The following is a 21,059-nucleotide window of genomic DNA, read 5'->3' on the forward strand; positions in this document are numbered from 1 at the left end:
ATCGTCGTTTACGTTGGCGCGAGAATAGTACCCCAGGCTCGATGATTGCGTCTTCGTCTTGGGCGAGTTCCGTGATAGCAGCAGCAATGCAGTGGTGGTGAAGACGAGCGTCAAAAAAAGTAAGGGCCTATAACTCTTTGTCATCGTATAGATAGATGACAAAGAGTAAAACTATTACTTGGGCAGCTAACTGTTTTTCTCCAGAATGAATGGAGTTGATACATAGAATGAGCACCGAACTCTTGAAGAAAAATTATCAACCAGGAATATAAGTTGATTACCAATCGCCACCCACCACACTAAACTCCAATGAAGAATACTTTGATTTTAGGCTACCTTTAACTCTAGATTTAGGGCTGATTCAAAACTAGCAGTTTAAAACAATTTGCCTTTAATTTTCATTTTCCCAATCATACTTCCACTCTTTGGGCTTGCGGCTTGCGGCCGGACACTTTCATGATTGGAGGCAGTTGCGGCGAGATGAGAGATTTCACGAGCTGTGATCCATCTCTACCAAACGAATTCACACACCTTCGCCCGAAACAAGAGGAGTTTTTAGTTTCGATTTCCAGCGAGAGAACGAGGAACACTAACCTTGAGTAGTAGTCACTGCACTGGACGTAAAGGCCCGGACTGTTCTTCCGCGCTTCTTGGAGCTCCCTGTGCTCTTCCGGTCCTAGATTTGTATTCATCGCAGCAGTGCTCTCGATGCACGCACCGTCGAATCGCATGTTGTCTTCTTCGAGATTTGCCTGACAAGTAATAGGAGAGTTTTAGAATAAAGGAAAGTTTGCACTAGCCCACCTGTTTGCCTCTCGACACGAAGCTTGTAGCCCTTTGGAACATGCTCGATCCAGCCCGACGTAAGAAACCATTGGGAGGTGGTTTTGATGCGTTCTGCAAGGAAGGACTTAAGGAAAACCAGTTCAGAAAATAGAGCTCAATATGAACCTCATCGGTTCGTCGACTTAGATCAGGCTCGGAGATGCTGCGAGCAGGAACTTTGCTGGCGCTCGTTTGATCTTCTACTGATGGTATGGCTGTGGACGAATTGTACCTTGTTATTTTCGGAGTGGGGATAGAGCTCATTACATAGCCGAATGTATTCGAGAGAATGCGCCCGGCAAATTGGGTGTATGTTCTCTTTCCATCCTACACACGACGGTTTAGACAGAGTTCAGCCGGCATCAAAATAAGCACCCGTAAGTTCTGTACAAGGCGACTTTCCAAGTCCATCGCAATCGACTCGAGGCCGGGATCCTTGTTCATTTGCTTGAGTGCTTTGAGAAAAGCTCTAGTATACCTGAAGATAAGCATGACTTACGTGAGCTTTTGCTCCTAAGTTATGCACTACCTCAAAGCTTCTTCCGTTTGTCCAGCCTCTGCGAGCATAGTTGCATACACTATTTTGTACGGTTGGAAGCACACTAGTGTAAATTGGGGATTTCCTTTCGTTTTCACGTATTCGTATAGCTCCGTCCTCTGCATCAAGCATTTCGTTTAGTATTCCTATGCGACAATAAGAAGAGACCTTGAACGCCAACGGTGTGAAAAATGTTCTCGGGTACTTCCAATGGTCTGCGCCGATCAGACGAATCCTTCCGTCACTGAAAAATGCTTCGGGATTTTGGTCGACCAAAAGATAGCACAAATGCGCCGCCGCCACCTGCGAGAAATATACTAATACCAAAATATTCATACAAACATAAACCAAACCTGTTCTTTCTGACCCCATAATGCGTCGCCCAGTCGAGTGATCGCGTCATCGTTCCCAGACGTCCGGTTTGTGGCCATTAGAGCAAGATGCTCATGCCAATGGTCAAGAATGCCGCTTCCCTGCTCAACTCGCAATTAAGTAAGCAAGGATTTTCCATAAATACACAGCATTACTTGATTGCCGTTCTCTGCAAATACATCCGCCGACTGGCCGCTCATAAGCAAGCTGAAAGTTCGTAATGGACCTGGAGACAGTTGATGATGTGCCATTTTTGAGATGGTATCAGAATAACACTGCAATTATTAAAATTCAAAGCCGATTTGATAATGAAGCACGAACTGTTTATTCTCACCTTGTCCCCTAGCTGAGACGCAAGAACAAGAGCTAGTCCCCACGATTGGCCGTCTTGTGCGCACTGTAGGGCCTGCTGAGTTTTTCCTGAGAGTAGAAGTCCTTTGACTTTTATCGAAGTTGCCTGAAAGCTGACATGTTAGCTGCCAGCGTAACAGGTAAACAACTGACCTGCAAGCTTTCGCTGTTCGGCATTTGCCGCAAGCAATGTTGTTCCGTGGCACCAGACGAACTTGCGGTAAGAATTGCCTGGCCGACGGCTGCCTCTGGTCCAGTCCCCTAGACAAGTTTACACCATTGGTGAGAAGAAATAAGATACAAAAAGTTTTCTCACCTCTGATGGAGTACCAACAGCAGATCGTAGCTTCCCATGGTGCTCGAAGGCGATTTTAAGAACTTCCCACAACAATGGAAGCGCTTCGAAATTCCTGCTATCGGCCTCTTCACGTGCACAGTTGGAGATGCGCTCGTCAATCCACTTGAAGAGCTCATTCTTCGATCCGTTTTGTAAGCCTGCATGGAAGTCCAAACCAGGTGCTGAATTGGAAAGACTCTGCAGTTTGTGGACTTCGATCTTGCTCGAGCTCCTTTGCTGATCGTGGAAAGGCTGTCAAATTGGAAAGAATAACAATTAACTCTTCTTCAAGGCAAAGTGATGGTAGACGAACTTTACGTACCTGTGAAGAAGGCTTTATCACGGCCATCGTTCCGCCAAAACCGAATGCCACGACCACGTGTGGCGGCCTTCCAGCGGAGGACCGACTCGAACTCCAGGCCATCTGATGCGTATGGTAAGCCGGATCCTCGGAAACTTGAGGCTGCGAGTAGTGGCGATCATAGCTATACCCATTTTCTTGGTTCATTCCTCCGAAATTCCACGAGAAATTTCCCTGGACCGGATGCTGAGCCTCGAATCCATAGGAATTTCCATTGCCTGGCACATCCGCTTGCCAATTGTGATTGGAATACTGTGAATCGACGAAGCTGTGATGCACGTATCCGGATTGCGGAGCTACAGCATACATCCTGCTCGATCCAGCAACTCACATTCTTTCGGAACGCCGGATTTCCGCATCCAGCACCAAGATCCGAGCTAGCCGGGAGGAAACAAGGCGACGCAGCGCAAATGTGCGTCCGCCGAGCCAACAAATCGAAGAACCCTAGACGATCGCCACCAAGAGAGAGGGCGCTTGGAGCAAACTTCTTCAAGGCGCCGGGACTAGGGAGCTAGCTAGGCTTGACGGAATAAACCCAGCCGTGAGGTGGTACATTCTGCTAGCCGCGACGGACGCACAGCTGGCTTCCATGTGAGCGCCAGCTGTGCGGCGCGGTGCGGCGCCGCAGACATCTGACCGTTGGATGCCCTCCTTGAACGAACGAACGAACGACCCAACGCCCACGCATTGATTCCGCGAATCTTTTGGTTTGTTTTTCTTTCGCATTCACAACGACTGGTGTGCGTTCAATTCCCACCAATCATGACAGCGAAGAAACACCACACACGGTTTGTGAAAAAGAGAAAAACCATTGGCTCTTGGATTTAGGGTTTTTGGGCGGATTAGGGCTTTAGCCAGATTAGGGCAACTCTAGCCGCCAAGAACCCTAGGCGAGCGAGGAGGGAGGGCGATGGCGGACCGCAACTACACTGTGCGCACGCGCAAGTTCATGACAAATCGCCTCCTCCTGCGCAGGCAGTTTGTAAGTCTTGCTTCTGGCGCTCAGATTTTTCGAGGCGCCGCGGTGCTGATTTGATTTCGCCTCGGTTGTGTAGGTCGTGGAAGTTCTTCATCCGGGGAGGCCCAATGTTTCCAAGGTGGGTCTTTTAGCTCGCTGAGACGAAGAGAATGTGTGTGAAACTGGATTGGACAGGCTGAGCTCCGGGAGAAGCTCTCAAAGGTTTACGATGTCCGTGATCCCCAGGCGGTGTTTGTCTTTGGGATGAGAACCAAGTTTGGCGGCGGCAAGTCCTCTGGATTCGGTCTCATCTACGACTCGGTCGAGGCTGCAAAGAAATTCGAGCCAAAATACCGTCTCGTCAGGGTGAGCTTAGTTCTTTTGATTCTCGGCGCCTTCGCAAACAACAGATTTCTCACCTTGGTTTCGTTTTCTGTTCCAGAACGGACTTGCCACCAGAGAGCAAAAATCGAGGAAGCAGCTCAAGGAGCGGAAGAACAGAGCGAAGAAGATCCGCGGAGTGAAGAAGGTCCGTCTTTTTTTCTAATCCATGAGTGAGCTCTCTTTGATCGGTTTGCTTGCTCTCAGGCCAAGGCTTCCGGAGAGGCCCAAAAGGCAGGAAAGAAGAAGTGATGTGATTTTCTGGTAACATCCCGGTTTTTGCATACTTGGTTGGATATATAGCTAACATTTTGAATCAAAAACCTTTTCTTTGAAAAACGATATACTTCTGGATGAGGAACAAGAGTTAACTAAGTTGCATTGATTTAACTGTAAACTCGAGTGGTTATGTTTAGTTTCGTGGTTAGGAGATAAATATTGTGTTTTAAACGGTCAAGAGATTTAGAGTTAAAAGGAAACCAAAGTTTATAGCATACAACCTTATAAATAATTTCTACCAGTAGAAAGAGTTTCGACCATGCTTGTTGGTCATCCAGCTACGTTTTGGAGCATCCCAGGAAGAACCCATTCTCCTTTCGTGACGATCAGTCACAGTAGAGCTCTCGGCCGCCTTCTGGATCAACCAGTCGGGGACTTGCTGGTTGCAACTCTCGAGCAGATGGACGAGCTTGTGCGCCAGAGGAGCGTCCCCGTCGCAGAAGAGAGCTGTGGCGAATCCTCTCTTGCCCGCTCGTCCAGTTCGCCCGATGCGGTGCACGTAATCGTCGATGTTCGTCGGGAGGTCGAAGTTGATGACATGGGACACGTCCGGGATGTCGATGCCTCGGGAGGCTACTTCGGTTGCAACGAGAAGGGGCGTGGATCCACTCTTGAAAGATTTCAATGCCCGTCTTCTTTCCTGCAGAGATGAAATGAAAGTTAAGATCGCGAGAGTTAACGAAGGAAGCATTCTACCTCTTGCGTTTTATCTCCGTGAATCGCTATGGCAACATAGCCTCTGGAACGCAGCCAGATTTCGAGATCATCAGCCTTGAGCTTGGTGCCAACAAACACCAGCGTTTTCTGCGAACGTGTCCAGCGAGAAAGTCATTAGCGAGCAAAATCTATTTGAACTCTTACATTGCTTTTGCTTCCATGCATCTGCTGCCGATCTATGACCATTCCTAGGCAGTCGTGCTTCTGGTTGCGCTGGACAAAGATGATCTCCTGCTCGATGCGACTGGTACTAGAGCCAACTTCTCCGATGGCAAGGAAAACATAGTCTTTCCGCAAAAACTCCCCGGCAAGCCTCTGAGAAAAACTCTCATGCTCGAGTCGGGAGGATGAAAAGAGCATACCTGAATCTTTTTAGGAAAAGTCGCACTGAACATGAGCGTCTGCCGAAGTTCCGCTCCTGGCATGCCCGACTCCTCCACAATGCGTCGGATTTGCGGCTCGAATCCCATGTCCAGCATCCGATCGGCCTCGTCCAAAGTCAAGTACTTGAGTTTCCGGAGCTCCACCATCTCTCGGTCCAAAAGATCGTTCAAACGACCGGGCGTAGCCACAAGTATGTCAACTCCACCCAAGTTATCGCTCTGGAAAAGAGCGAGAGAGAAAAAAAAAAAAAACAAAGAGGATGATCAAAGAAGACAAAGTTTTTATACCCAGAGTCGTGTTCCTCCATAGACGACTCCAACACGAACTCCCGTTTGGTAGCAAAACTTGAAAGCTTCATCGGCTATCTGCCACCAAAACGATCGAGGAAAACTTACGAAGGAAAAAGAGATGGGCAGTGAAAGCTCTATGCTTGCCTGCTGCGCGAGCTCTCGAGTAGGAGAAAGAATGAGAGCCAGAGGAATGGAAACTCTCCTCCTCCCTTCCCTGCCTGGGACAGGCTCCCTGAGAATCCCTTCGATGATCGGGAAGCAAAATGCGGCAGTCTTCCCGGATCCCGTCTGCGCGCACGCCATGAGATCCCTAGCCGCGAGGCAGATCGGAATGGCGTACTTCTGGACGAGCGTCGGCACCGCGAACCGGCACTTCCTGATGTTGTCGTTGAGGATGGAATGGAGCGACAGATCGTCGAAGCTCCGTGCCGGCGCTGGGACATCGGATCCGCTCACCTCGACCTCGCTCTCGCTCTCGCCGAAATATCCCTCCTCGGACATGATCTTGACCAGATCCACTTGCCAATCCGCAAGAACACGACACGGATCGGCCGATCGTTCGAACACGCCGCCTTAAATCCCGCGCGGCTGAGCAGGCAGCAGTGAATGCACATCGCGCTGAAAAGATTGGAGCAGCGCGTCGGGAGAAGAGATGGATTGAAAGACAAAAGCCCTAGAGGTGTTTTCCCGCGCTCTAGGAAAGTTCTTTCGATAAACATACTAATAACCTTTCATTAACGTTAACATGGGGGCTTTGCCCGCGCAGGTTCGAATCCTGCCGTTCACTAAAAGCTTCTTATGCTTATTAATGAAAGTGGTTAATTAGATAGGCAAACACGTTCCAATGAGAACTAGGCAGTGGTGGCTGTCTGGACAATCACTGTCTTTAGAGCACTGTGCAGTAACCCCAAGGAGCTTTCTAGTGACAATGTCATTCTTGCCTGAAAGTTTTGTTAGAAAAACTTATGGTTAGAGATTTAAATTTTTATTTACCTATTGCAAGGGCCATTGAAACCATTAAAGAGATGAACAAAAGTTGCAAAACTATTGTTGAGAGCTGAATCTTTGCCATTGTGTTGTGTGAATTGTGGCATCCAATAGCCTAGCTTTTATACTCCCAGGAATGAATATTATATAATTGTTCTGAACAATTAAAATTAGTGATGGTGTGGATCATGCAGTCTGACTTTTCTGAATACTCTAGAACTCATCCTCGACAACATATATCATATATTAGTAGTCAAAACCTTACCTTATTGGTTTCATTAATGCGGACGTGCCGGACCCGAAGTTGGTTCAAATCTTCTTTATTAGCTTAAAACATGTGTTAAACAACAAAACTGCGTGCATTTCCATTTCAGTCTCTTCAACTTTTTGAGTTCAACATGTGGCCAGGGGGATGGACCTCTTACAATGTTCTGAATATACTGTGGTGCCAACTTGGAACTGAAATTCCCCCTTTTACAGCTATAGCTAAGTGCACTCCAACACCATAGACAATTTCTATATATCTATCAGGTCTTGCAGTGCTTATCCAGAAGCAAGTAGAAAAAGTACATTGACGGTATGAATTATTATCATTTTTTCCAACGCATATACGGATCCCAGGCGGAATCTTAAGAATCATGGGATCATGATCCCCTCAAGTTGTTTCCAGCCGCGGTGGAAGCAAAGTACGCCAGTGCACCAACCAGACCGGAGTTTGCATATGTCGAAGGCTCGGCTTGCGAGAAATCATCACGATTGTCCGAAAAATTGTCGGATCCGTCGGGACCCCCGATCACAGCACCGATTAGAATGTTTGGATTGGGATTGGAGCTGTGAAGCCAATTAAAACCCCCAGAACAAGATATGTGTTCTTCCTGCGTACGGATCGAGGGCAGCGAAGAGGCCCGGTGGTGAACTCGCTGTGGAAACTTTGTACCAAACCCAACCATGTAAGACATGCCCCTGGGATTGCTACCCAGAATGTAGTCCACCTAGAAAACACCAACATCAAAAAGAAAAGGTGGCAAGCTATACATGCTCTAAATGCATTGTCTACTTACCTGTTGCTTTGCAAACGAGATAAGCTGGCCGGGCTTAAAACCGTTGTTTCCCCCACACGAAACGCTCTGACCCGCTTGAGCCAGGTACCGCCCGTACGTTATGAGAAGGAACGCATTGCTTGTGACATACTGGAGGTTGTTTGAGCCACCGTGGTAGAAAAGTCCCCCTGATCAGAAAAGATTCCCGGGGAATAATCAATGTGGGAATCGAGAGGAATCTTTTTAGTACCTGGCGTGATGGTGGCCCTCCCAGGCATCGCAGAGCACACGAAGTCGTCGGCACGAGACTTGTAAGCGCGAACTACGTTGAAGTCGCTACCAGTGGTGGCGAGAATAAACTGTCCAAGGTCACGGGAAAGAGATGATTGATCCGACGGTTGGTTATAGTTAGGACCAGTCAACGAGAGAGAGTGGTAAATTCTGGTTTTTTTTACCTTGGAGAGTAAAACGTCAACACCAGCGTACTTGTTGTCCCAGCTTAGAGTGTTGTATGAACTCCCGGGGCCGCCGAGCTCGTCCCCGTGTTGGGAAATGTAATCGAGGTAGCGCTTGTCGCTCGAGGCCCGGAAGATCCACCCCGCGCCCCACAAGAGCTCATCTCTATATCCTGAGTAGCTCGTGTAGAATGGGCTCACAGCTCCTCCAAGAACATCGCTATAGCTTCCTCGGTACTTATCAGCAAACGCAAAGATCTATATCACGATCAAAGAGAAGCCAAGTTAGAGCAAAGTCCACCTATCCAAACGATGAAAGTCTGGGTGCTCGATCGATCACTTACTTGCTTGGAAGTGGCGAGGAGCCTCTGGGAGTAGGAAGAATCGGTGGCGGCGAAGACGATGGAGGCGGCGGCGAGGGCGGCGGCGGTCTCTCCCGCGACGTCGGAGCCGGGCTTGGATGGATTGACTTGGTAGCAAGTTCTCGGCGTGTCCATGTCCTCGGGGCGCTCCCAGCACTGGTGGTCGGCGTTTGGATCCCCGACTTGAACCCAGAGGGTGGATGGCGGGACAAAGGCGGAGAGGAGGTAGTCGGTCCCCCAGCGAATGGCGGCGCGGGCGTTGTCCAGCTCCGCCGCGCGCCCGAGCTCCGCCTCGAATTCCACCACGCTCCACGACAGCAGCGTGATCGTGAACGCCATCGGGAAGCCAAACTTGACGTTGTCGCCTGAATCGTAGTAGCCTCCCGTGAGATTCACCTGAGCAGCAGCGAAAATCGATCGACTAGAAAGGTAAACCACAAGAAAAACATTTCAAACGAGCAAAAGATTCTAAGGTACATTCGCTGTTCTTCCATCGCTCATCCCCGAGTTTGCGCGCCATTTGATCCTCTGGCTCGTCGGCAGCTTGCCCGATCGCATCCCCTCGTAGAAGAGGATGGATTTGGCGAGCGCGTCGCGGTAATCCAGCGATTGGAGCGCCTGCGCCTGGATTTCCACCCGCATTGCCGTGAAAAGAACAAAACCAAAGATGAAAATGAGAGAAGAGGAAGAACTCGCTGCCATGATCGAGTGGATTTGTGCGAGGAACAAACAAGAACACGAGGTTTTATAGCGGGGGGAAATTTTTTTGTTAGGTCTTAACAGTTTTAACGGGCTCCGTTAAAAAAGAATTTCTACCGTGGTCCCCACCGTGCGGTACCCGAGGGCGGGAACGGTGGATCATGTGACCAACGTTACGGGACCACTTTGGATCGTCGCGCAGGGAAGAACTAGGCGATGGATCTTAGAAACTCTTTTCTTCTCCACGGAACAGTGTTCTTATTTACACGTAAAGAAAACTCCGAAGACTCTGGCTTAAAAGGACAAAGCCGGAGTGTTCCAGTTTCTAGATCTCCTTGTCTTGTTTAAGACAATTTCTCGCGAGCACCGTTCTTGTAACAGGCACGCGAGGAAAAGCCCGAGGCGAGTAAAGTCACTGGGCCATGAATGATGAATTTTATTCCTGGTGAAATGCGAGTGTACCACGAGCCTTGTCTCCTGCATCACATGATATGCTTTTCCCAGTTTGTAGGAAGAAACAAGCAAGAACTCCAAGAGAAAATGGTGTGAAGTACCTTCAAGCTATCAGATCGTATTTTTCTATTCTTCTTCGCCTTTATCAGAAGGACTGGGTCTTTCCAAACACGAACACTCCTCCACTGCCGATTGCCCGGCCGAGAAGCATGTCGTTGTCCAGGTACGTGAGATAGTAGAGAAGTCCAAGAGACCTGGAAAAACTAAGATGAACAAGGGATTCTAGCGAGTTTAAGAGTACCTTCTTTCGTTGGAGGGTCTTCTTCCGCGCAATGGAACTCTAACGTCCAGAGAGTTTATAGCTTGGAGGATCTGTAAAGGGAGTGGTTTGTTTGCTTTTTAATGTGGTTGCAATTGCGAGCGAGCGAGCATTACCTGGAGATTTAGAAACGTTCGTGGCAGAACGGCTGGAGCGAGCAAGGCTTGGAGCTCTTCACTTATCAGAACCTCCCCGAGTCTAGCCTGTTAGTTCGTAGTTCGTGTGAAAGATTTAAAGAGACACTGAGGCGAGAGTTACTGGACCTCTTTAAACTCCAATTGTATCGTCCGAGCACTCACAACCGAGAAGCCAGCCGTAACAAACAACGTCGCCCCTTCTCCATCCTACAAGAATTAAAAAACACAGCAAGAAAGAAACATTAGAAAGGAAAAGCTTACAAACAAACCCTTTGGTACCTGCAATAAGCCAGGGATGCTCCACCTTACAACGTTCACGACTTGTCCGCCATCGAAGCGTCCCTTGCACTCAAACTTTTGATAAATCTGTCCAGCCTAGATCGCACAGCATCCTGATTAAAAAAACCTGGAAAGAAATCCATCCAAAGTCACCTTGAAAAATGGAAACTCTCCAGCTTGCAAGATGGAAAGAACATCTGAAGCAGAAGTGTATTGCAGCAGCCAAGTTCCATCCAGCTTGTCAAGATCCAGGGCAGTCCCCGCATCAAAACTTTCGACTTCCACCTTTCTTCACAAACAAGAGAGAATTTTTTGTCCAGGCGCGAAATAAAAATGTAACGCTGCTACCATACCATTGACTCCTCGAGAAGCGCGCGCTGGTCTTGGCTCGCTCGAGATCCCCTGCTCGTGTCAATCACGGCCTTGAGCAAGCTCATCTTCGCCTTGTGGAGATCTCTCGTTCTCTCCTGGAAACTCCAAAATTCTACTCAATCCAATCGATCCGAGAACGAACCTGATGAGATTGGAGAGCCGCCGAGGCTCTCGAGCAGGAGGAGAGCCGCGCCATCGCCGGGGCGCCGCGAGATACCGGCATTCTCACCGCTCCCAAGAAGAGAGAAGAATCCATGCCCTATAATATCTAAGCTTGGAGGATGTGTGAAAAATCTCCATTTATTGCACGAATAAAAGAAACAAATCGATCGCTGGCTCTCAATCGATAAAATCTACCGATTGGATTGGATCAGTAGTGTGGGTTAGGAGTGACTTTGTAAAAGACCTCGTTCTTGAAGGTTTTCAGGTAGGCACCACTGAGCTTGGCCATACTCTATTGACCAAGGTAACTAGATTCCTTGCTTTTAGCAAGAAGCTTTGGTTATTGGGAGATAGGTTCTTGAATTGGCAGTGAGGTTGACAGATATGATTGTGGGTATTAAAATTTATTTATCAATGAGTCTTTTGAATGTTTTTCTTTTACTGCTATAATAGTAAGAAATTAATATTGTTAAACCTTTTATCAGTCTTCACCCAAAAAATTGATAAATTAGTTATCACATATGCATTTAAACTGGAAGGACACTAAGAAGATAAATCCTAAATTGTTATTAGTCTAACATACTTGATATGGTGTTATTAGTTTATATTTATTAATGCTAGAAGCCCTTGTAATATTGAGTTTGGTCCTTTAATACTTGCTATATGATAACTTACTGTATCTGCCAAAACACCTTTAATTCCTCATGTATTGATTTTATTTGGTTCCATTGGCTATTCATTGAAAGTGTTTAGATTTGCTAGTTGAGTATATCTATGTAATGTAAAGATTATTCTAAACATGATGGTATTTTTTTCACATCTAGATTCACATCTAGATTCACAATCTAGCATTATTCCATATTTAATAAGTTTTTGTAATTATCTTAAAGACTAACTCTTGGGAGTGAAGTGAAAGCCTAAAGCATGCATTCCCTAAGATGGGGGGTTAGGGGGGGGGGGGGGGATGTCAAAATGTATAATAGTGATAATGGGTAGGTTGGACATGACTGACAAACCTAAAGTATAGTATGTGTGCTTGTTTTTATTTTGTATTTGACTTAGGTTAGGCCTAAACTCAAAATTATACTATTTGGTGAAGTACCCATATATTTGTATTAGGGCACTGGTATGCTAAAATAATGCCAAAACTCTAGTTTCTTTTTGCATGTTAGTTTTGGCATTGGGATGTTAAAAGCTCTAAAACTATTCTAACATTGCTATATGCTCTTGTCCTTTCACTCTTTGGGTTATATGTTCGAGAGTTGTTTCATACTCTTATCCTTTCACTCCCTGGGCTAGCTCAAGAGTTGTTTTATGTTTTGATTTTCTATGCTCCTTAGGAGTTTAACTCCATATTTTCATTTAGTGGCCCAAGGCCCTAAAATTTGGATTCCCCACTTAGGGCAAAAGCCCTAGCTGCCATAATAAATCACTATAGGGTAAAAAGTGAAAACTATATTGTAAACCACAAATTTTTCTTTTTCAATTTGCTAGCTTACTTTGTTTATCCGATCAACACTGCTTTACCCTTAATTAAATTCTCTTGCCAAGGTTCCTGCCTATTGCACCAGCTTTTATTTGGTCCTACTTAGTTTCAATTCCTTACTACACAAGCAACAGAGTGTTACCTATCCATCCATAGATTCCCAAATCTCTCCCAATACCTTTCCCCGGGTTAGACTAGACTTAAGGTTCAGCTACACTCCTTACAAACACAAGTAGCCAAGCACACCAAACCTCCAGGTTCCTAACATCTTTTGGTATAACAAGACTTAATCATGGGACCCTCTAAATCCCAAGCCTTAGGTGTAACACTTACTTCAAGACACTGGGGGGAAACACCGTGGCTTAACAGCCTAGTATAGGTACCTCTACTCCCCCACTACCATACCGAAGGGAAGGCCCAAGCCCTTAAGAAGGGGCATGGACCAATGAGCTGTAAGGTACTCAAATGGGGCACCACTTCACATGAGTTGAAAGAATTGTAGTCGGTTTCCTTTCTGGGAGTGGAAGTTGCTTGTGAACATTTCCTTGGGTGGCCCTACAAACATTACCAGAGTCCATGCTCACTCCCACCCAAAGCTCATAATGTAGCACATGTGATCATGGGATGAAATTTAGATATATTGTCACTGTGGATCTTTGGAACCTTAGGGGATAAATGGGGATAAAATAGCCACTAAAGGCTCTCTCATTAAGCAATTGCCCCTTTTCCAGTTGGTTTAAGGGGGGAAAGATAGGGTGTATTACAATTGGTATTGAAGCAAATAGCACGGGTTTGATTCTCATTGATTAGTGGCTACTTAAAAATATAATATACCCTTGAGCAAGGTATATTTCTATCCATAAATTTGAAATCATATGTATTAGGCATCCATGCGTACATCCTTCCTTTTGTGTGGAGTATCCACGGACAAAAGTATCCACCGAGGGACTGTAGTATGGGTGGATGACTAGTTGCCTCACAAGGTATCCACCGTGGGACTGCAGTATGGGTGGATGACTAGTTGCCTCACATGGAATAACTAGTTTACACAATGGAAGGATTAGTAGATTCTGTGCGAAAATGGAGGTATTGGTTCCCCTTGGCTCAATAGGGGTTGTTAATCAATAATCAATGAGGATATTGACATCTCTGAAGAGGGGGTAAGTGTAGCACATGTGATCATGGGATGAGATTTAGATATACTGTTACTGTAGATCCTTGAAACCTTGGGGGATAAATGGGGATAAAATAACCATTAAGGACTCTCTCATCAAACAATTGCCCTTTTTCCAGTTGGCTTAAGAGGAGAGAGATAGTTTAGCACATGTGATCATGGGATGAGATTTGGATATATTGTCACTGTGGATCCTTGGAACCTTAGGGGATAAATGGGGATAAAATAACTACTAAGGGTTCTCTCATCAAACAATTGCCCCTTTTTCAGTTGGCTTAAGGGGAGAGAGATAAGGTGTGTTATAATTGGTATCGGAGGAAATGGCACGGGTTTGATTCCCATTGATTAGTGGCTACTTAAAAATATAATATACCCTTAAGTAAGGTATATTCCTACCTCTAAATTTGAAATCATAAGTATTGGACATTCATACGTATGTCCTTCCTCTTGTGTGGTGTATCCACGAACGAAAGTATCCACCGTGGGACTGCGGTATAGGTGGATGACTAGTTGCCTCACATGGAATAGTTGGTTTACACAATGAAAGGATTGGTAGATTGAGTGCGGAAATGGAGGTGCTAGTTCCCCTTGGCTCAGTAGGGGTTGTTAGTCAATAGTCAATGAGGACATTAACATCTCTGAAGGGGGGGTGAATGTAACACATAAATGGGGGATAAATGGGGATAAAATAGCCACTAAAGGCTCTTTTATCAAGAAATTGCCCCTTTTCTAGTTGGCTTAAGAGGAGAGAGATAAGGTGCGTTACAGATAGGTGTGTTACACCTAAGCCCCAATCTCAACCTCAAGTCAGTTTGTTAAGTCAATTTGGAAGCACCACTAAAGAGTTCCTTCAAGACTAGTTCCTAGACCTCACTATCCCTATTATATTTTGGAACCCCTTATAACTTACTTTGTCTATCCGACCAATACTGCCTTACCCTTAGTTAAATTCCCTTACCAAGGTTCTTGCCTATTGTACTAGCTCCTATTTGGTCACCCATGCTAATTAGCTTACCTTTGGCACACTTTCGGGTCCTAATATATAATATTGCTCAATTTTTCAAATAGATTCTTTAATTAAGTACATAGAGTTCTACCTTGCAAAAATTCCTCCACTAGATCCCGCACGTTCACTAGATTTTCCTTTAGTTCCCATGTTACTTCATAGTGTGGAAATCCTTTCCACTTCACATGGAATTCCCTCACGTCGTGTCCTTGTCACTTACTCTTGTACGCATTAAAGATAGCTTTGACTTCGTATTCCTCTTCCCCTTAGATAACTTTAGGTGAATGTTTTACTTAATCTTTGCAAAGTGGATCATCAAAGTATGGCTTAAGTAAGTTCACATAGAACATAGGGTGCATCCTCCCCATCTCTCAAGGAAGTTGGAGGCAGTAAACCACCTTACTGATTTGTGCCTCAATCTTGTAAGGCCCTGTGAACCTGTTTAAGGGACTCAAGATTAGTTCATTTCCAGGAATATATGCATTTTTACCTTTGGGTAAGCTTTCAACTGATCCCATTTGGTAGCCTTAGGATCTTGGTGTTCAGCCACACCTTCTCCCCAAGTTGGAACTCTACATCCTTCTGGTTCTTATACTTGGTTTGACTTTATTGAGCCTGTTCCAAGGAATCCCTCACTAGATTCCAAATGTTAAGTCTTTTCACCGTGAATGCCTCCACTGCGAGTAACTTTCCATAATACTCGGCCACACCAAGTTCTATAGGACTTTCAATAGCTCACCTATTGATGACTTCATATAGACTCACTTTGATACTCAAGTGTGGTGAGTTGTTATACCACATTTCTGCAAGTCCCAAATGACTTACCTAATTTGTCTGGTCTCCAAAGACATAACATCACAAATAATCCTCTAACTATTTATTCACCCTTTCTGTTTGTTCATCTGTCAAAAAATGTTAGTGCCATCACACTTGACTTAATACCCAATACCTGTCTGTGGGTGATAGATTGTGCTGAATTTTAACTTGGTGCGATACTGTTCCAGGAGAGTTTTCCAGAACCTACTAGTGAAGATCTTATCTTGATCTGAGATAATCTCTTCTGGCCTTCTCCACACTCGAACCACTTATTCGAAGAAAAGCTTTCCCACACCTTTCGCATTCACTTCCATTATGGTGGGTATGAAATGTGCCATCTTAAAAAATTAGTCCACTACCACAAATATTGCATCAAACCCTCACTTGGGGGGAGTCCTGTGATGAAGTCCATCGTAAGACATTTCCACAGACGATCTGGAATTGGGATACTTGTAATAAGCCCCCGTTAGCCTTAGTCACAACTTTGATCTACTGACATGTTAAATATGTCTTTACATAGTCTTGGACATCCTTAGCCATATCTAACCAGTGATACTTCCTTTTAAGTAAACCCATCATCTTGGGCACTTCACTGTATCCCGCAAAAGGTCCATTATGACATTCTTCTAAAGTTACCTTCCTTAATTCCCCTTTTGGAACATACACCCTTGCTTGTTTATAATATATAAGTCTATTGCGTTCTACATAGCCTGTTTTCTTTTCTATTGGCAGCTCACCTCTTTTGTGAGCTTCCTGCACCTTTTGGTTCCTGAGCAACACTTCTTGTGATAGACCATCATTTTTATATGCCATTTGCACATCATCCCAAAAAGTTGTTGTCATGTTAGATATCACTAACTTCAAGCTCGCTTTTTGACTTAGAGCATCTACCACAATATTGTTCTTCCCAGGTTTACAGAATTTCACAATCAAACTCGGCTAAAGCATTGGCCCACCGACGTTGTTTCCCTCTTATGTCGGGTTGTGATAATAAGTGTTTCGTTGCCACATTATCCATGTAAACTTTGAAATGTCTCCCAAGGTAATTTTGCCACTCTTTGAGCACCTTGACCATTGCAAACAATTCCTTCTCGTGGGTATGCCATTTTCATTGAGCCTTGTCCAACTTCTTTAAAAAGAACACTACTGGATGGTTGTCTTGTTTCAAAACTGCACCCAACACAAAGTTTGAAGCATCTATTTCTACCTCAAAGTTTTTACCAAAGTTTGGTAATGCCAACATGGGAGCCTTCTTCAACTTCCTTTTTAGGTGGACAAATGCCACCTCACATTCTACTGTCCATACCATCTTCCCTTTTCCCGTTTGGTCTGTTAAATGTAGGACTACTCTCAAATAGTGTTTGATAAACTTTCAATAGTAGTTGTATAGCCCCAAGAATGCCCTTACATGTACATTCGATGGTCATTCCCATTCCTGGATCGCTTGGACCTTCTTAGGGTTCACTTTGAGCCCGTCCTTGCCCACTACATGCCTGATAAATTTTACCTCTTGTTGAGCAAAGTCACATTTGCTTTCTTTAGCATATAGTTAGTATTCCCTTAGTTTCTCAAACACCTTCATCAAGTGTTTGGCATGCTCCTCTAGCGTCTCACTATAGATCAAGATGTCGTCAATGTAGACGACCACAAAATGATCTAAGTAGGGTACAAAAATGTGGTTTATCAGCACCGAGAATGTTGCTAGTGCATTGCACAGCCCAAAGGGCATCACGAAAAACTCAAAGCTTCCATACTTTGTCTAACAGGTTGTCTTCTTGACATCTTCCTTTGCTACTCTAATTTGGTAGTATCCTGACTTTAGATCGATCCTCGAGAAGTATTTCACATTTCCCAACCTATTGAACAGATCTTCAATCCTGTAAGCTCCTGAATTTGGACTTCCTGGGAGGTCACCCAGCCTAGTACTATTTAAACCCAGGGACGCTTAACCCTAAATATCCTAAGACCCTTAACCAATTGGAAAAAGAAGTGCACTCTTGTTCATGGGCCTTTTCCCTCTATATTTGAACTTCATGGATCGTCTCTTGAGTCGTTCCTTTTGGTTGCTTATAATCCACCACACTTCTCTGCAAGTTCACGCCCTCGTGAACAGAAGCTAAGAGCCGCAACTCTCCCGAGAGCCCCACTCTCTTGACAGCCTACCCCTCGGGAGCAAATTGGACTAGCTAGATGTCAATCAACATGTGGTGTGATTCCCCTAGCTAACCAACAAAGTCGGACATGAGACCCCCTCTGATACCAAATGTAAGCTCTTGAATTTAGACTTCTCGAAAGGTCACCCAGCTTAATACTATTCAAACCCAAGGATGTTTAACCCCAAATATCCCAAGATCTTTAACCAATTGGAAAAGGGGGTGCACTCTTATTTATGGGCCCTTTCCCTTTATATTTGAACCCTATGGATCGTTTTTCGAGTCATTCCTTATGGTTACTTACAAATCCTTGGTAAAGGGTATTTGTTCTTCTTTGTATACTTGTTGAGCAACCGGTAGTCTATGCACATGCGTATAGATCCATCTTTCTTTTTCACGACTTGCTAAACCTAACATACCTTTTTTCCACCAACTCCTCAAGTTGGCATTTGAGCTCCTCGAGTTCCTTTTCGTTCAATCGATAAGGGGGACAAACCACCACCTTAGCACCCTCGACCAACTTGATCTTATGTTTTATCTTATGTTTAGGGGGTAATCCCGCCGATAGCTCCTCCGGCATGGTATTTTGGAATTAGTCTAACACCCACTGAATCACTAAAGGTATTTCTTTTGTTCCCATCTTTTTGTTACTTATTATCGAGAGTAAGCATAAAAATGTTGTCTTGGTTCCTTTAGTGAGTTGTCCTCTCGTGGACACTAAGTTCAAGCAAAAGTCTTTAGCCTTACAATGCCCTAGCTTTAGAACCTAGGCTTCCACCCTGAATCGTTTTTCTCGGGCATTCACCAATACCACAAGGTTCCTACCTTATCCATGTAGGGCTATCACAAACTGATTAAACTAATCCATGTCGAAGATTATGTTAAATCCCACCATGTCCAATACAATGAAATCCAGATCTACTTTCCATGTCCCTACTTTGACTCTTGTTTGTCGAAGTACCTCATCGGTGCTTTGGCTACCTTGAACAAACTCTATAATCCTTAGCTACTACACCATTAGTCCAGATTGTTGGACTATGTCTATAGCCACAAAATTATCTGAAACACCTATGTCAATAAGGATCTTAATAAAGCTACTTCTAAGCTTCTCTCAAAGGGCTAGTAGATGTTGCGAACGACTCTCTACCAAAGTTGTTCGTGTAATGAGTAACTTTGAGTTAGGGACTAGATCACAAACCTCAGTTTAAATTTCACCTGACTTAATGACTATATTGGCTTTGGCCTTCTTTGGGTAGGGACATTCCTTTGAAAAGTGTCCCGCTTCACCACAGTTGAAGTATATATTGTTTCCCATGCTACTAATAGACTTGACCTTCTTATTCGTGACTTTGTCCACGGATAAAAAACTCTTCTTGAATTTCCCTTTACCATATGTCCCCTTGGTTTGGCCCCTTTGCTAAATGTAGACCCTTACCCCATTGTGTTCCCCTTTTGCAGGTTATCATTGAAATGCATCTTGATAGCTACATCTAACACTTCCTTGTAGTTGGTTAGGTTCCAATGCATCACTTCATCATGAGCCTAGGTTTACAAGCTTGATATAAAGGCATGGAACACATCCATATCACCTATATCTATGACAAGTATCCTCTTTGCTATAAACGCATTCACATACTCTTGAATGGTTTTGGTTTGCTTCAACTTACTTAGCTTATCCCTTAGGTGCAGAGTAGCATTCAAAGGAATGTAGGTTGTGAAGATCCTCACCTTCATCATTTCCCAAGTGGCCACCAGTCCTTCGTTAACCTCTATTGTTCTCCACCAAAACTTAGCATTATTTGCCAAGTATGGTTTACATATGGGACCTTCTCCGAGCTCGGTAACCGCTCTATATCATAAAATTAGTCTTCCACCACTTTATAGTCATTCACTCCCTTGAAGATTGGTGGGGGCTTTGATTTATACTTGGGAACTGTTTGAAAGACTGATTCCATTTCGGTTTGTTCGACCTTGTTTGGTTCCACCTTAGTCCCCGCTGAAGGGTCTACACTTTCTGCATTGCCAACATCTATAGTTTTTTGCTTTTTCTTCTGCTTCTTGTCACGCTTTAGCTTGCTTACGAGAGTCTCAAACAGAGTATTGGTCTATACCAATTATCCTTTTAGAACATTTAATCGAGCTTTGGATAACCAAACCTCACCACTAAACTTCTGTTTGGAAGTTTCCTCACTAGAGTCCTCCTCATGCATCATCCCTAGCCTCTTGTTCGATTGGAGGCTCCAACTCTAGAGGTCTAAACCACGATCTGTATTAGTATTCGGACTCGGTCTCGGACTTGATTTCAGACTCGATCTTAGACTCAACCTCAAACTCGATCTCGGACCCGACCTCGAACTCTATCTCAGACTTGATCTTGGACTCGGTCTCGGACCCGATCTCGGATTTTGGTCTTAGTCTTGAACTTGGTCTCGGAGTTAGCCTTGAACTCGATCTTGACTCGGTTTCAAATTCGGTTTTAGAGTCGGTCTTGGACTTGATTTTGGACTCAGTCTCATCTGATGAACTCTTTCTCATTTTGGTCGTGCTTTCGAGGATCCTTTAGCCTTTGACACCTCAGGGAGTTAGTTCCTTACACATATGCGTTACATTATAGCCCATACTTGGGCTATAAGATAGATGTGAGATGCTCTATTTGCATGACTTTGCTCTTAGGCTCATGAATGAAACAAATTAGCAACTCAATATTACACTTTAATTTAGCAGAATTACTATTAACATATTGGCAGTGTTGTTCCATGTTATCATAGATAAAAGTAAACCTTATCTGGGTTTGCAATAAATGGCAAATAGCCTAGTTTGTAGCTATTTAACATAGCACTAGTGGATCTTTCTTAGGCATGATTATGAATAAATCAATCAAGATTATAGGGATTAGTCTATTAGTTCAAGTAATCATTGCCATGCTCTTTCATGAACTTTTCTTAGATTGAACTTAAAGCAATGTGAATGCAAGCTTGAGATTTAGTTAAGTTGAGTCCAAAACAAGAGTCATTAAGGACGAAAGATCAAACACGAAAGTCATTTTCTGTTTTTCAATAGATGATTAGTATGATTAATTGCTTGTGTTCACATTATGCGGTTGCAATCCCTACTTCGATGCATATTAGTTATGATCATTTTACAAGTGGTGAGTCATAGGATGGATAGTGGTGAAGCACTAAACCATTTTACTTAAACTTACTATTAGGAGGCTTGGGTTGTAATGCTCAATTCTTCTCTGGGGAGCCTTGTTATTGCTCCATGGGTAATTTGGTATTAGATTAATTTTGAGTTTGGTTGAAAATAGAGTAACATGAGTTTATCTATATTATGAATGAAGTTAGTGGTGTTAGGTAAACGGGAATA

The 21,059-nt window shown here is 44.5% G+C and overlaps 5 protein-coding genes across 6 annotated transcripts; 1 reads left to right on the forward strand and 4 right to left on the reverse strand.

Moving 5' to 3' along the window:
• Nucleotides 1-310: 310 nt before the first annotated feature.
• On the reverse strand, nucleotides 311-3,294 carry LOC9661922 (protein transport protein SEC16A homolog). Its single transcript, XM_024687951.1, has 13 exons — nucleotides 2,746-3,294; nucleotides 2,403-2,675; nucleotides 2,240-2,347; nucleotides 2,070-2,192; nucleotides 1,891-2,010; nucleotides 1,717-1,836; nucleotides 1,532-1,666; nucleotides 1,355-1,482; nucleotides 1,201-1,303; nucleotides 952-1,152; nucleotides 805-897; nucleotides 595-752; nucleotides 311-531 (listed from the first exon to the last, which is right to left on the reverse strand). Exons 1-13 carry the CDS (start codon nucleotides 3,091-3,093, stop codon nucleotides 411-413), a joined length of 2,031 nt encoding a protein of 676 aa, XP_024543719.1. The 5' UTR covers nucleotides 3,094-3,294; the 3' UTR covers nucleotides 311-410.
• Nucleotides 3,295-3,608: 314 nt separating this feature from the next.
• LOC9662107 (40S ribosomal protein S24-1) lies at nucleotides 3,609-4,465 on the forward strand. Its single transcript, XM_002982713.2, has 5 exons — nucleotides 3,609-3,766; nucleotides 3,840-3,881; nucleotides 3,938-4,108; nucleotides 4,185-4,271; nucleotides 4,331-4,465. The coding sequence occupies exons 1-5, from the start codon at nucleotides 3,695-3,697 to the stop codon at nucleotides 4,373-4,375; spliced, it is 417 nt and encodes a 138-aa protein (XP_002982759.1). The 5' UTR covers nucleotides 3,609-3,694; the 3' UTR covers nucleotides 4,376-4,465.
• Nucleotides 4,466-4,561: 96 nt separating this feature from the next.
• LOC9661923 (DEAD-box ATP-dependent RNA helicase 52B) lies at nucleotides 4,562-6,294 on the reverse strand. The gene is made up of 6 exons (XM_024687844.1): nucleotides 5,938-6,294; nucleotides 5,791-5,868; nucleotides 5,482-5,721; nucleotides 5,264-5,434; nucleotides 5,099-5,206; nucleotides 4,562-5,042 (listed from the first exon to the last, which is right to left on the reverse strand). The coding sequence occupies exons 1-6, from the start codon at nucleotides 6,292-6,294 to the stop codon at nucleotides 4,638-4,640; spliced, it is 1,359 nt and encodes a 452-aa protein (XP_024543612.1). The 3' UTR covers nucleotides 4,562-4,637.
• Nucleotides 6,295-7,338: 1,044 nt separating this feature from the next.
• LOC9662108 (endoglucanase 1) lies at nucleotides 7,339-9,339 on the reverse strand. Its single transcript, XM_024687949.1, has 6 exons — nucleotides 9,115-9,339; nucleotides 8,620-9,033; nucleotides 8,276-8,533; nucleotides 8,071-8,179; nucleotides 7,842-8,008; nucleotides 7,339-7,772 (listed from the first exon to the last, which is right to left on the reverse strand). Exons 1-6 carry the CDS (start codon nucleotides 9,337-9,339, stop codon nucleotides 7,425-7,427), a joined length of 1,521 nt encoding a protein of 506 aa, XP_024543717.1. The 3' UTR covers nucleotides 7,339-7,424.
• Nucleotides 9,340-9,555: 216 nt separating this feature from the next.
• Nucleotides 9,556-11,150, reverse strand: LOC9662109 (probable plastid-lipid-associated protein 10, chloroplastic). 2 transcript variants are annotated; one of them, XM_002982823.2, is made up of 9 exons: nucleotides 11,039-11,150; nucleotides 10,878-10,991; nucleotides 10,678-10,809; nucleotides 10,525-10,620; nucleotides 10,372-10,452; nucleotides 10,225-10,311; nucleotides 10,091-10,161; nucleotides 9,891-10,043; nucleotides 9,556-9,813 (listed from the first exon to the last, which is right to left on the reverse strand). In XM_002982823.2, the coding sequence occupies exons 1-8, from the start codon at nucleotides 11,117-11,119 to the stop codon at nucleotides 9,935-9,937; spliced, it is 771 nt and encodes a 256-aa protein (XP_002982869.2). In that variant the 5' UTR covers nucleotides 11,120-11,150; the 3' UTR covers nucleotides 9,556-9,813; nucleotides 9,891-9,934. The 2 variants fall into 2 exon arrangements, with proteins under 2 accessions (XP_002982869.2, XP_024543718.1); XM_024687950.1 differs by having other exon boundaries at nucleotides 9,556-9,830.
• Between the last annotated feature and the right edge of the window lie 9,909 nt (nucleotides 11,151-21,059).

This window comes from Selaginella moellendorffii, unplaced genomic scaffold (genome assembly GCF_000143415.4).
Source record: "Selaginella moellendorffii unplaced genomic scaffold, v1.0 SELMOscaffold_55, whole genome shotgun sequence".
In the NCBI taxonomy this organism is placed as follows: domain Eukaryota; kingdom Viridiplantae; phylum Streptophyta; class Lycopodiopsida; order Selaginellales; family Selaginellaceae; genus Selaginella; species Selaginella moellendorffii.